The sequence below is a fragment of the Clinocottus analis genome, unplaced genomic scaffold (assembly GCF_023055335.1).
Source record: "Clinocottus analis isolate CAN_PGR_092001 unplaced genomic scaffold, fCliAna1.0.p SCAF_4, whole genome shotgun sequence".
In the NCBI taxonomy this organism is placed as follows: domain Eukaryota; kingdom Metazoa; phylum Chordata; class Actinopteri; order Perciformes; family Cottidae; genus Clinocottus; species Clinocottus analis.
The window spans coordinates 14,189,780-14,205,643 of NW_027176153.1; the positions used below are offsets into that span (position 1 = coordinate 14,189,780).

At 41.7% G+C, this 15,864-nt stretch overlaps 1 protein-coding gene across 8 annotated transcripts in view; it reads right to left on the reverse strand.

Annotated features, from left to right (window-relative positions):
* Positions 1–9,385: 9,385 nt before the first annotated feature.
* The window catches only part of chl1a (cell adhesion molecule L1-like a), a 46,294-nt gene continuing 39,815 nt past the window's right edge, over positions 9,386–15,864 (reverse strand). For 5 of the 8 annotated variants that reach the window (XM_068597694.1, XM_068597696.1, XM_068597693.1 and 2 more), the window contains 3 exons: positions 15,343–15,522; positions 14,050–14,122; positions 9,386–10,518 (listed from right to left, as the gene is read on the reverse strand). In XM_068597694.1, the coding sequence (XP_068453795.1) occupies positions 10,305–10,518; positions 14,050–14,122; positions 15,343–15,522 (467 nt within the window). In that variant the 3' untranslated portion in view covers positions 9,386–10,304. Of the gene's footprint in view, positions 10,519–13,790; positions 13,861–14,049; positions 14,123–15,342; positions 15,523–15,864 lie in introns of all 8 variants that reach the window. The other 3 variants (XM_068597699.1, XM_068597697.1, XM_068597695.1) reach the window with 3 other exon arrangements.

The window sequence follows — 15,864 nt, forward strand, 5'->3', positions numbered from 1 at the left end:
TCAAACTCTGTGTCTCTAAATTCTTATCGTGGGTTATAGAGATGTCAAATCTAACATTACAGGTAAAGTTTGATGCTGAAGCCAGTTCCACCAAGTTCACGCAATGTCAACAGTGTTGGGTGGACCATGAATATGTCATTGTCTGTGTGTGTGTGTGTGTGTGTGTGTGTGTGTGTGTGTGTGTGTGTGTGTGTGTGTGTGTGTGTGTGTGCGTGTGTGTGTGTGTGTATGTGTATGTTGCATATTTGCCAAGTTCAGTTCTAAATCCCCAAAATGCCTCAGTGGGCTGTACAGGTTCAAACAGCAACAGATTCTGACCCACAACAGAAAAATACCACAAAAACAAACGGAGGAGGAAAAATGAAGAAACCCAGATAAAATAACGGCAAGGACAGGAACTTGCATATTTCATATCTAGGTTAGCAATAGTCGTGGAAGTGGCAATTATGAAAAATGAAAAGATAATTCATACAATTAGAAGAAATACAAGGCTATAATTATAATCCAACAATAGAACAATAATAGTTAAAATATCAATGTATTAAAAACCACAACAACAGAAATCACAGAATAAGTCCAAGAATATAGTCCAAACCTTTGCAAATATAAAACAATGTTCATATAGTACACAACTACGGGGGTGAAGGGAGTACCGGGAGTTTTCCCGGTGGGCCGGTTAGTAATGTGCCGGCACGACGGTGGCTGATCTTTTTTTTGGTTGATGGTGGTGATAGCAGGTGTGTGTGCGAGCTAGCATGTTGTGGATAAACACTTATTCACTAAATGTTCAGAAACGTTGTCAAACTTTACTTGACATAATAGATAGCGCGTGGTGTAAGTCTAGTTTTGAAGTGTGGAAAATGGTATACTATCATGATCAATTAAGGCCCACTGTCCAATTTGTTCAAATATGCTTTACCTATTTTTTTCTGTCAATGTTTATGGTTTATTGTCCTTGCTTTTTTTTCCGAACACTTATTTAGGGAAATTTTCAGATTAAATTACATCAATTAGGAGACAAGGAGATAATGACCCATTTCACATTATACAGGTAAAGCTAATGAAACACTGAATAACTACTGTGACAATTAAACATCTGCATATTAGGGGTGTTCAAACTTATTCCGTAATTCCTAATACTATTTCTCTTCTTTACACCTCCAGGTTTGAGCCCAGTGCATCATCTCTCTCACCAGAAACCCCAAGCCCACCCATTGATTATATTATACATATTATTCAGTATAGTCGTGTTATTAAGGACTTGTGTGATTATATGTACAGTACATCAGCAGCCCGAGTTGGCACAGTATCTGCGCACGGATTGTGGTGGGCCAGTCTAGACCAAAAAGTCCAGGGCCGAATGATAAACAACTATGATAAACTTTGGTTAGATTCAGACACACAAATGGCATGAAACCAACGAGCTCTGATGTCCAAACCAACAATAAATAAATAAATGTCTGAAGGCGCACTGAGCATATATTGACCAACAATATTAAAATGTTTCTTGCTATATCTTCACAAGAATCAATCGAAGAAGAGGTCAAAACTCAGACAATTAAACAAAAATGACAGACAATAAATTTAAAAAAAGGCTGTGGACATAGACAGAAAGTAAATCGCCTGGCAGTTCACAGAATCAGCAGCAGAACAAACACACACACAGCCGACTGATGGACGCAACAACTCAGACTTCAACTGGGCTTTTCCATGCAGCACATGGTTGACTGTCAGTTTGTTGTTGTACTCGCCCGTCTGAACGAGTCGAGCGTGTGCACATCGTGGTCGACCTCAATCTGCAGCAGGTTCAAGTTCTTTATGTCACTTTGCGTGCCGGCCAGGTAGCTCATTAAACTCTGCACCAGTGATTAATAAAGATAGATGCTGCGTTTTATTAAACTCCAACAAGGTACAAACGTGCTCGTGCTGACCACGCAGCCCACAGTGAGTCCTCTTCAGATAGATTGCTGATCATAATGGGGCTTTTTGAGCTGAGACTGATTTGTTTTATTAGTTTCTAACTCCCCGAGTGAAGCCAAGATGGACCATCTCAGGGGGCCGGCCTGCCGCCCAGCGGGTTATGAGGACTTCTCCACGCGACAACAAGCCTGTCCAAACCAGCTGTGTCACTTTTTAGAGACATTTTTTTGTAGTTTGCAGCAGCTATGAGTTGTCCAATCTGCAGAGAAGTTTTCTTTTTTTTGTCTATTGTGTTTTTCTAGTTTGCAGTGCATTCAGGGCCACAATAAAGAAAAGTGTATATTAATTAAAACAGGTGGATGGAAACACTACAAAAAGCAAACAGAGAGACGAGCAGCAGAGGATCCCGGTCGTAGAAAAGACACTCCTGCTCTTCGGTGTTGCTAATGGGTTAATTACAAAATACTGATCTTAATTATATATATGATCTACAACTGTACCAACCCATGTTGGCTCCGGTCTGGTATCTTCTAGACCCCAAAGTGCTTTGCTGAACCATAAATTATCTCTGAAGCTAAACCCAATTACTGTGAATGCTGCTAGTTGCTGCCATCCCAACTACACACCTGTAAAGTTGTGTTACTGGTATCCTGCACGTTTGTGACGCTGTTGTGTCTCAAGGACCACATTTAGCCGTGATAAAACACAAACACACACATGGACTCAGAAGGTAAAAACAATATCAGCCGTCGCAGATCGTAATTACTGTCCTCGCGTAGCAGCAGCGCAGAGAAACCCACCAAAGACACACGTTTGTCGACTTCATAACATCCGTGCTGTTGCACGGCAGCACAACACATTGTTCAGGCGACTGCTGCCACTATCAACTCGAGCTGTTCACAGATCAAAGTATTTGAACTGTGCCTTCAGGGGACATCATGATTATAATAAAGATAGTGATAAAGAAAGACAGTGAGCGATAGAAACCCCCACTAAACACATAATACCCATCTGTGCTTATTGCTCTAGCGTGTGCATGCGCTTGTGTGTGTGTGTGTGTTTGAATGCTTAGCAGTAATGGTGCACAGCAGCTAAAGGATCAAGTATTTTCATGGTGTAGAGCAGGACAAAGCCATTACAGTAATCAGTCCGCTGAGTGGAATTGAAAGAACCAGATATGCAGGCTTTCACGTTAGTGTTCCACCAGGATTTAAGAGTTGATTGTGTGATTACGTCTGGCCAAATGATGCCTTTTGCACCAGTTCTACTTGCCATTTTCATCCATTACTCCCGCTCACCCTTTTATGACAAATTGTGACAGAAAAAGGACAACAAAATTGAGGGAAAACATTAAAACCTCACAAAAGCACATTTGGTATTGCCGGTGACATTTCTGCTTCTCAAACAATCAAAAAAAGGACGGCTCGGGGAGGAATCATGAGTAAACAAATCCGATGACAGATAATGACAAAGAAACATTAGGATACGGTCACACTTCAGGTGAAAGTGTTTTTCTCATAACTCAAATCTCAAAGAGGGATGAGTTTGGCAACTGTCGGCAACTTTGCCCGCAGTCGTAGCAATGCAATCTCTCCACTGTGACTAAGTCAAGGACAGTGAGGTGTTGGACCAAGATCATTTTTATAGTGTTAACCAGAGGAACTAAAAAACACATCATCAGTGTGTGTATAAAAGCAAAATAAATAAAAAAAATTACAGCCACAGGAGAATCCGACTATCAAAATTAAAGCTCTATGTTGCCACTTTTTCATTGCAAAATATGAACTCCTACTTTATTCTTTTCTTTTTTTTTTACCTCAGTTGACTGCTTCAGAGTGGATCAAAGTATTTAGTTTAACTGATGACGTTGGTTATCAATCAGTAATTTTCATAACCCACCATCCCCATCGGTATTGCTGGACAGTTAGCAATGCATTTACTTGTGGCCATGCTGGAGACTGGCTTCATGGGAGCTGCTGTTGCTTGTTCACTTGACTATTACTATTAAATGGATTTCCATGAAATCTGGTCCAGATATCCATGGAACCCACAGGATGGAAACTACTGGCTTTGGTGATCCCCTGAAAGTTATTCTTCAGCTTGCCAAGGTCAGCTCACACAGCAGCGCACACAATATAAGACCAACAAGTTATTTTAGCCCAGCGGCTTGTTTTTCAAGCTCGCTATTTCACATGACTGCATATGACCGACTTAACACTCTAACATGTATTACATCAACACGTTATGCTTCTGAGTCACAATGCAAAAAAACATGTTCACATATGCGGCATGCTCAGCATGGTCTCGTAAACAGGCCTGACGTTTCACAGCTTGCAACAGGATTTAGCTGCTGAGAAGCCCCTCGTTAACCTCTAAACCTCCACTCAATAGACACATGTGGAATCAGTGTCGCATGCTATGGACACGCACACATGAACATGGATCTTGTTCAGAAACAGATTCTTTGTGTGCGTGTGTGTGTGTGTAGCAGGTGGCATCTGAATTTACACTTGACATGTCCCCAGTTGGAGCGACCAGTATTAATGACGTGCAGCTGTAACTGTTTTGGACAGCGGGAGGGTGGTTACATCTGTCTTTTCAATGCGTCTTTTATTAATCAACCTCTCCTCATTAGCCTGATTGCCGCAATTGATGAGGAACGACCAGGAAAGTTTGTAAAACATGATGGATGCTCAGATGAGTGTGTCTAGAGGTAAATCAGTGTAGGATTACAAACTGGTGTGACTCAAATTGAAATTAAACAAAATTTGTTTTAAAGATACATCTGGAAACCAGCGGTTGACAAACAGCTGTCATTGCCTCCATCAAAAATAATTATTGTAATAAATCACAGCTTCTCCAGAGAAACACTATTGTCCTCCAGAACCACACTTTATCATACTTTATTTACTTCTTCAAGTGGGTTATTGCACTAAAGGGGTCCATTCTGACCCACTTACATCTCTGCATGATCATTTTTCGCAAAGCCGAGTAAGGTTTATTGTGAGACATTTGAAGTCTTCCATGTTTGCTGGGCTTTCTGGTGGTCCGGTTCTGTGTTAAATTATTTGACATGTACACTAGGATCAAAAGCCTTAGCACATCTTATGCGGCCCTGTGTGTTATGCAAATAGAGGTGTTTTAATGAAGGCGCAATGAATAATTCAGGAGTTGTAGTCCACGAGGAACGCACCGTAGGAACAAATTCATAGAAAAAGAATTGCTTTGAATTGACATTATGGTGTCTCTCCCCTCTGTTTGATATCCAGGGCTGCTCATCACTTGTTCATTAACAAAACTGAAAAAAAAACTGAAAAAAACCCCATTTGATTACTTTGTGAAGCACTCAGTCTATGTCCACTTCTTTCTCTCTCTGCCAGCCTTTTGTACTTTAATAAGACTTAAAACTGAATATCAGGCTGAGGTTTCAAACTCAGTTTGTCTTTTCTTGTGGTTGTCTCTACAATACCGCAGTCTGGTTACTGACTACAAAGAAAAAGAATAAAAGGAACACACTCTGCAGCAATTGGTCTTCTGACATTTTTTGTAAAATAGACCAATTGAAAGGTTAATATCAAGGTTTTTGATGCACTGAAAATAACATTTAAAAACATCACTGCCGTTGAGCAGGTGCGATGTTCAAAATGTGAACAAATAGGAAAGTCATTTTTGATTATGTTCCTTTAGCAGTGTGCGAGTTGAGGATGCCAAATGTCACATGGCTCCGTCGCAGGGACTTTGAGCTGACTTGTGTATTGTGTGCAGATTGTGGTTTGTGCCAAGTTGTTGCTTTGTCAGCCCCGGGCTAAGAAAGGAAGGTGAGAATTATTCACCACCCACACAACACTTACAAGTCTCTTATCTAATCCTCCAGCAATATGAAATCCTGTACTGAATCAAACTAAAGACATGTTGACCTAAAAGGGACCAGACTGCATTTGTTAATGATACGCACAGCGGAGTTGTTTCACATCAGCATTAAACACACTTCATTTTGTTGATGACGGACTGTGGGAGCATCCGTCTCACCATCTGCAGTCGCTGCCACTCACTCACAGGTCGAGTAATGTGATGCAGACGCAGTGCAACCGAACATCCCGGTGTCCACTTTGTCCCGGGGCAGATGTCTCCAAAGCGTCTCCCTGATCTCTGACACTAGCAGGCTGACTTTGTAATCATATTACCGATGCATGTCTCATTAGTTTCTGCCGTGGCTGAGTGTCCCTCCTCCTGCTCGGCTCTCTCTCTCACTCTCTCTCTCTCTCTCTCACACACACACATGCACATGCACATACATCCACTCAATTGCTGGCTGGCATTTGAGAGTGTCTGGGCTTGCATCTAAAGCAGTTTACTCTGGAAATAATAGCCCTCTAAAAGGCTTCGCTGTATGCAGAATCGTCCCATTGCATTTGCATCCTAGTGAGACAAATTCCATTTTAGCAGAAGGTGAGTGTAACACGATGTTGAGATGACAAAAGAATGAGCAGGAGCGACAGGATGCCTGAGACCTGGAATTAGAGGGGTCTTTCTGGGTGTTTTTGTAACTGGGGGAACTTTTATTTCAGATACTCATGCATTTAGATTCATTCTAGATTTGCTTAAAGTGAATTCAATACAAAGTCACAACTTAGGACGATTTATTGAAAGAGGCCAAACGTATTTTAGACTTTTCCAATAGCAGGTTCTTGAATGCGTGTCTAGACTTTGATGTCTCACTCAAAGGCCTTTTTGTCTTTTTCTTGCTTGTGCTTTGGCCTTCAATAAAAAGGTAAGCCCGGCCATTCATCCACATCCATTTACAAAAAAAATGCAGACAAAGAGTGAAGGTTGTTGGTGGAATATGCATTATAAAATACTGCCACTCTGATTGTGAGTCGAGGTCATGAGCTGTCTTTCTGAACTGCTTTTCTTCATCTGAAATGTTGCTGAAGCAGGTTTCAAAAAGGAGCCTGCAGTCCATTCATTCCTCTCCTCTCTCCCTACCCTTAAACCCTTTCTAAGATAGGATGCTCTAAGCTCATCCTTGAGAGAGTTTGCGTTTGTTGCTCTGAATAGGCCTGACTGACTGTTGCTTTAAGAAAATGGGAGCCATGACATAGGTTGCGGATTACTCTCTATATGCTTTAACTACATTCCTTCAAAAACCAGCCAAGAGAAGTAGGTCTTGTAGGAGCATCTTCAGAAACACTTGTCACAGTTACCCTTTCCGTGAACCCGACGTCGTTCATTATTAATGAGATCTTCATGGCCATCGTGCTACCTTTTTCTCCGCCGAGTCGTTAGAGCATTAACTCAATATCTAGCTCCTTGACAAAATGCAAATCCTCCCGGCCTGCTCCAGTTTTTGCAGTGCGCCGTCTTTGCGGCGTCTTCCGTCGGTTTGAGGTTGATACAACGCTGAGTGGCTCCAGTCTGTTATTGCTGGGCTGCACTCACAGCTTGTGTCAGTATTCTATTGATTTCCTCCCACCAGGCAATTTCCAGGGTACTTAGCTTAAATATCAGCTCTGATCAAACTGACTGATTTTGAGTGTGTGTGTGTGTGTTTGTGTGTGTGTGTGCAGCAACACATAAGCAAAACACCACACAACAACCATTTAACACTGATCAAAGTGATGTTAACATCCCCACCTTTGCTTGTTCCAAAAACTATAATGCTATGTAATGATTTTTATGAAAGGGTCACCTGTATGTCCTCCAAATAGATTTAGCAGAGCAAAAAAAGCTGCTTGTGTGACACTCAGGGGGTTCTGACGAGAGTAATCTTTTGTTGTTGTTTAGAGGTTTTAGCGTTCCATGGAGAAAGCAATTTTAAAACGGATGAGGGCGTAATCCCTGACAATACAGGGATTATCTCTTTAAATGACCTTTATCTTGCCATGAGGCATGGAGTGCTTTTCAACTCCACTATCCCAAGTCTGGTTTGATTACGGCGACAATGCCTATTTATAATCACCAGGCTATAGACACTGTACTGCTGCACGGAGGCTGTGTATTCAAAATGAAAGATAAGGCCCTCCAAGGTATTTTAGATATGCAAAGAAGTCAAGTGGCCGGAGCGAGAGGATTTCATCAAGGGAAAGCTGAAAAACATGGGGAAAAAAGCATTGTTGTCTTTAATGGTATGTCCTTAAAAAGAAGCTCAGACTGTGACTGAGGATATTCTGGAACTATGTGCATCTTCCTGCCTCGCTTGATACATTTAAATGTTTTGTTTCAGTCACAGTTGTCCACTGATGGTTTGTTTTAGAATGTTGAGACAAACAAATATGGTAAATAAGGAGGGAAAAAACGTCCTCCTGAACGTCTGACGTTTTTTTTTTATTATTATTATTATTGGAGGGCTCAAAAGCAATGGAGTGAGTCAGAGGGGAAGTTCTAGAGGCTCCCACCAAATGATGGATGAGTCGATCAACTCCCATCTTTGCTAGTTGGGCTTTCTGCCTCATCAAAGGTGCTATATTTTACACCCAAAAATTGAAGAGGGAAAGCGAACACTGCTTTGTTTCAGATAATTGGAGCTATGGGACCTCGCACCAATTATCTGAACCAAGTAATGGGAAAGAAATCGACAAAAATGTTGACTATATTTCATAGGTGAACTTTCTTCCATATGACCTTTTTTGTAATTTGGGTTTGAAGTTAAAACTTTCTTCATTGTCAACTATTCTTTTCTCATGGTGTTTTCTGTGTGGGAGGATTTTTATACATCTTCAGACGAACACATACACTCAGTTTGTTTTTTTTTGTTGCATTTCTATAGACCTAAATATGAAAAACAGTCCACTGTGATTTAACAAAGTTAAATACATCTAACCGTATCTCTTTGGTTTTCAAGAATCTTCTTTGTTTCTGAAGAGGTCTTTTTATCTTTAGCTCAGTGGAGAATCTTGAACATAAAAATAAACCTCTTGCCAAGAGAATATTTCACTTTGTAGCTGCTCCAATGCTGCATCTTGTTTTATTACATCTGTTTAAGTAATATTGTTAAATTGGAAAAATCTCCTCTTTACTGACATCCTTGATGATTTTTCAGTTGCATTTATTTTGCATGCGAGTATTTACTGAATGTATTTTAGAGATACAGGAACAAATAGTTTGGAAATTCTGGATGTGTTCGACCTTTGAGAACGTCAAGTTTAATTCAGGCATGTTTGTATCATTACAATATTGCTTTGAGCTTAGTTTGTAAACACATTTTGCTGTATGATTTATTTTCTTGAATTGTATTCACATTTTATATTCAGTGAAAGGACATCTCAACTTGAAAGTTAACTTACCCTATAAAAGGGTGCTATTTTAAATGAAAGAAAAGGAACTGCAAATAGAGAGTCAAGTACCACACTATAATCATTTCCAGATAACAAATAGCCTAGATAATTTAAAAAGAATGTGGAGTGATTCATGTGCCACCCAGCAGCATAATGTCACATGATTAAAAACAGTCCAAAACAAACAGAAGTGTGATAAACGCTGTAGTTTTTAAAACTTAATCGTTTTTAATATTATAGGGCCTGAAACTGAAGGCTCAATTTGAGTTTTGATAAGTCCCCTTAATAAATGTTTTCATGATTCCAATCCAGATATATGTAAATGCAGCAATACACTTGTCACGATAACCTCTTTGTAATGAACTTGTATATCTTTTCCATAATTCCCCCAACCAACAAGGGGTTTAGCAGAATTTAATACTTGAATTTGTTCCTATGTTAATGTTGTTTTCATGTTTAATCCTATGTTTGATGTCAAAAGCAAAAAAAAACACGTTTAAAATATATTTGATATAAAAAAGGTATCAACAGCATTTTGAATACAAAAAACTTTCACACACTTGTCTACTAATAAGTCAGAAACATATACATGAAATAGACAGTAAAACATGATTTTACATTATATCCAACTGCCACTGATCACAGGCTGGAGCATATGTATTTCTACTCTGTGTCATTTTCATTCACTGGGTAAAGGAAAAACATGTATGGTGACATTTCCAGTGCTTTTTGTATTGTGGGAAACAATTGTTGGTCTTCGGGCTTTTGTAAAAGAAGGCAATTAACATACACAGCTAAAGATTGTAGCCTGTAAAAAGGTTAAAAAAAAAATAATTAAAAAAAACTTTATTATAATCTTGCAAAACAAACAATACAGGTCATTCTCTTACAGTATGTACAAAGACTTACACGGTTTTTACACCGACGTCTGTGGTGGGTGTGTTCTTTCCTTTCCAGTCCCTGGGCAAAACGTCTGCACAATTGAGTCATTTTTATCCCCCCATATTTGGCTATTCATGCTATATTTAATCCCAGGGAAACTGAATATATATTTAAAAAAAAGGATCTTGAAAAATATTTGAAGTCGACCGTTTAGACTGGAGCCCAGCTTCATACAGTGACTGGTTGGGGTCCACTGGGCTCGCTCACAGAGCATCGGTGTGCGAGTCCAGAATATTCCCCGATAAATGAACCGTCCTCGTCGAATTCTCCTTCACCGTCGGCGTAGTCGACCATGCTGTCTCTGCTGACGCTGTCCCCCAACGCGTCATCTCCAGTCAGGGAACACGAGCTCCTGCCCTTTAGTGGCTTCTCTTCGCTGTCACTGCCACCAACACCAACAGAGAAGAATGGTCAGGGTCCGTAACGCAGTGCATATGTTCAGAAGCAACACTCGTGGCACTAAGAGGCTGACACACAAGCACACGGTATCACAAACGTCCACGCATACACATACACACCAGCGTACAGAGCTTGCACAGTACATATAGACTATTAAATGCTCGGCTGCACTAACACACAAACACGCTCCCGATCACAAAGTGAATACTTATGGTTCTTATACATCATGCGGGAGGCAGGCAGGGGAGGATGCAGCGGCTGCACAGCGGGAATGGGAGCACAAGGGAGGCGGGAGGGCTTGCTACAATCACTTCACTAATTGCTAATTGCCAAGGCGTCAAGACCAAAGGCAATTTCAAAATCTCTTTAGAACCAGCGATGGAAATTGCCAGAGTGCAGTGAGAAAGAAGACGAGTGGGAATTGTGTGTGTGTGTGTGTGTGTGTGTGTGTGTGTGTGTGTGTGTGTGTGTCGGGAGGAGGTGGGGCACTGAGACTGAAAAGGGAAAAGGGGGTAGAGGTGGGGCATATGCAATCCCAGACAAACAGCCTGTCATTCCTGGTATTCCCGAAGGCCCACACGCAGGCCGAGGAGATTAGATGCCAATTTAAGGCTGGGCAACTGGCCAACTCGCAGGTGTCTCACTACGAGACGCAGGGTCACCTCAAAACATTGAGGATATTTTTCCTTCCTGTCCTCTTTTCTAATTCCCTAAACCCTCCATGTTTGGTAACACCCCTCTCTCTCCCTCTCCCTCTCCCTCTCTCCCTCTCTCTCTCTCTCTCTCGTTTGGTATTCATAACACAGAGTGTCTGCGTTCAGAGACGACGCTCTGGTGGCTGCTATATGATAGTGCCATTTGAGGCGTACTGTAGTTGACACCTGTGTCAAATGCAACCCCGACATTTTGAGCAGCGACAAGGTTCAAGCTAAGATTACAAATTGTGTCTCCTTCACAGGGACTTTTAATAACCAATCTTATCTCCACTATTTCATGAGACCGTTTACCATTCAAGCCACATAAGGTCCACATTTTACTCTTATCAAAACCTCTTTCTCTGACGACTCTGGAGCGCTTGAGATAAGTGTCTGTTATCTAAGAGCGGTGGAATGTGATGGCCGCCGCAGCCCGCCCACAGTGACTTTGAATACGGTGATAAAATGGGGCTGAGTGCTTTTGAGCCCCGGCTCCCATTCGGGCAGTTGGTTTGGATCCTGCTCAGCCTCAGTCTCAGCTGCGGCTGTGAAAAGGCTTTCCTCAAGCCTCACAAACAGGTGAAGGGATGGGGGCACATCACCTGGCAGAAGGTAATCACATTTGTCTTGCCATTGACCCATGCTGACTTGGTTTGAGGGCAGCACAGAACCATCAGGTAGAAGGAGGATTTTTGTTTCTCTTTGCAGCTGCAGCTGTACGTATTTTAGTTTAAACGTATCTGAAGGAAAACGTCTCAGCATCTGCTGCTTTCTCCCTAATTGCACATGAAAATGAAGGTGAGCGGTAAGATGAGAATAAAAAAGGTGCAGGGGGTTAAACACAAAAAAAACAACAAATAAACTAGCTGTGGAAAAAATTGCAACACACTGCTGGCTCACAGCCTGCTCGAGCTATGACACCTGCTGTTCTAGCAGTGGACAAAGGGGCGAGACAGCAGAGGGGCGAGACAGCAGAGGGGCGAGACAGCAGAGGGCCGTCTCCAAAGAGAAATTGGCTGAAGCATAATTACCACTCGTCAGCTCCCCAGACACGTGGCATACCAATGGGTGGTCTATGGCCATCAGAGACTCAACGCGCACAAGAGAGCCCTGAATCCAGCTCTAAAGCTAGGAAAACAACACCACAGCAAAGCTAAGGGCACTCTGGGGGGACCGTAGTCAGAGCAGCCCCATGAAACCAACCACGAGAGGCATTCTAAGTTGCAGCCAAACATTTGCATCAACTCTCAACACTTCTGCCTCATGAGACCCAACTTGGCATCTGAGCTAAAATCAGCAGCACAATATTTATTAATTTAGGACAACGGAAAACAGAAAATAATCATATAATTATGAACCAAATTCACTGAGAGTTGATGTGTGATCTTATTGAACCATCTCCCAGCACTACTTGGTACTTACACCTCACATAAAACAATACTTAAAGTGTGTTTGAAAGCCATCTCAGTATCTGTACAGCAATCACTCGCTCAATATTATCGATTAACAACCCAGTCCATTCACACAAATAAAGTCACTTGAAGAAAACGTAGTTATTACAGCTTTTAGCAATATAATCTAGAACAAGGGCTGTGTAGACAGCGCATTGTGTCTTGTTCAACAGAATTATAGTCTTGGCAAGAATCACAGGGATGTAATTGGCAGCATCCAGACAGTTGTGAGTAATCATGTTCGGAATAATATAATGACGAGCAAAATCAAAGCAGACCGAAGAGGCTATTTTAGGTGATTTCTGTTGGGTGTGCACAAACAAACACGCCATTGTCACACAGTTGCTGCAGTGCTGTCAAGCAAAATAGGATTCAGCCTATTTCCCTAAACTGTCACCGTAGCGGCTAAACAATGCACACAATGGGAATTCAACAGCTATTATAAAGTACAACAGCTGACTGCTTTGGGCTTAAAGGCTCTGGTTTTCCACCCATTTGCTATGCTTAGTTTATGCCTGTTTCAATAAGTGCAAGATATTTTGCATCAGGCTTGACAGTACATCGAGAATCCACCTGTGTGTCTGCGGTGAAAGCTTCTGAAAGAATTAAAGGATCTTCTATAGCCTTGAGGTCACAAGGTGAATCAGAGTTTAAAGGTAAATCTACATCTGTCAAAACTCCAGATAAACAGAGGCACTCTGCCTAATGTGTGTACACATTGCTTGCTATGTGTGTATATACACATTGTAAGAGCCAAATGTGGGACAGAAAATATCACACGTACACGTACACACACACACACACACAAATATATATGTATGTATGTATGTATGTGTGTGTGTGTGATATTTTCTGTCCCACATTTGGCTCTTACAATGTATATACACACATAGCAAGCAATGTGTACACACATTCTCACACACACACACACACACACACACACAAATACACACACGTACGCACACACAAAAACACAGCCTACTGGACTGAACTGAATCACACACTTGGGTCATAATCTGACATTAAAATAGAAGCACATAATTCCAACTAAAGAGGGGCAAAGCTCAAGATTTTGTTACCCACTACTCTTCACTACAGCGTGTGATTACCTAGCCCATTTAATGAAGAGAACAATGGCTTCTTGGCTGATCCTGGTAAAGCTCATGCATGCTTGGTTTTCTTTTGGGATGGGAGAGAAAACATTACTGTGACACATGACGAATGAGTTTCTCAGCCAGAAAGTATTTAGCATACGGTTGCTAGATTAATATTGCTACAACACAATGCATTTGAAGCAGATACAAAAAATGTAATTTCCTCAGCACACTTTGGCACTGAAGCCCTCCCCTGCAGAGCAGGACAGCTCACCTGTATGCACAGAAGGTGTCATCATTCATTCCTTGAGACTCCGCATCAGGGTGGAGGTCCTCCTTCTCTTTCACTGCAGGAGGAGGAGCGGGGCAGACATTTCAGCACCATTGTTAAAAAACAGCACTTTCATCCACAGATCTGGTCACATATTACTTGTACTATTGGGACGTATTATATGATGTGTAATTCCTCAAATTCAAATAACTGAACAAGATTGTGTCTTCAACGTTTACCAAAAAGGAAATAACTCAAACAGTAACATCTGCCTTTTGTTAGTTTTAATCATCCAGTGATTTTCTGTCAGACGACTCTTGGAAAGCAGATGTCCAAGAATAAATGGTCTGAACTTTTTCATCACTTGAGTATATATATTTGATTTTAAAAGTCAGAACTGAAAAGCTTTTGAGCACAACTAAATAGGACTGTGTAAACATTATATGGAGTCTGCACACTGAAAGCCTTTCTTCTGTTTATTCGCCCCAAAGTGCTACACAGACGCTCTTTGTGTAAATATGCTTTAAAAAAAAAAAATACTAGTTGCTTTCAAAAGAGACAAAAGAGGGGTTTCATGAAAAGAGCTGGATGGGCAAAGGGGGAATCCAAAGGAGCTGATGAAATATTCAGTGCTTCATGTCAAAATCTACTGCAAGCAAAGAGGTGGAGTGGTGGGGAGAAGACGGCAAAGCAGGTTGAGAGGAGGAAAAGTGTGCGAGGACACACTTTGCAGGTAGTACTGTCGGTACCATAGTGAGTTTGAATTTGGCTCTGATACACGACAGCACAAAGGTGCAGGGGAAGAGACAGAGAGGTCTGCACAGGTGAAGGGGTGGGGAGGTGTGAAACAAAGCCAGCTGGCTCCCACTCGTCTGGCTTGACAAGGTTTGCAATCAGAGGTAGCGGGCAGATCTAACGGGGCCACACAAATTATTTCACAACGCAGCAGACAGTTCATTTGAGATTGATTGTATTTGGCATGGCAACAGTAGCAGAGTAGTCCAATATGCATGCATGACGCATTTCCGAATGGGGGGGGGGTGGAAGGGTTAGGGTTGAGACTTATTGCACATTATCATTCTTTCAGGAGGTCAACCAAAATCACATTAATGTCAAAACAAAGGGTCACCCTGTAAATCTGTTGATATTTAAAGGTTTACGAGATAGCTACGTTGCTTATAATCAAGTCAGACTGATATCTCCTACATGTACGGTACATTTAGTGAGTTCGATTTTGGTTCACTTCCTGAAGCAAGACAACCAGGGAGAACCAACCCTGGTTCAAGGCTAACTGACCTTTTTCCATGGAGAACATGTCTCGTCGCTGGGTCGGCGGCGGCGTACCTGCATACTTGCCACCTCTCTGTTTCCGCACAAAGCAGGCCATGAGCGCGACGAGGGTGAGGAGCGCCACGGCACACATGGTCCCAATGAACCAGCCCTGGGTCGAAAAGTCGCTCTGCTGACTTTCCGCACCTGCGGACAAAAAACGGTGAAGAGAAACAGCTCAAGAACCTCCTTTACTCGGTGGTCTGTTGGCGTATGACAGCTCCCTCAAGCGCTCCTCGCACAACTTTATCTTTGAGGGAAAACTGAGAAAAAAAAATGATGGGTTCTAGTTTGAGAGGATGTTCTCGTCATATTTGACTCCCATTTCTTTCAGCTCTTAAGACTCCATCTTTTATGAAAGAATATTAGATCGGAAAACAAATGCACATAGAGATGCAAGAAAAATAAACAGACTCACACAGTCACTACAGTCGATATCCTTTTGTCAATGCTATGCTTGTTTGGTTCAAATCACTAAACTCTATTGAG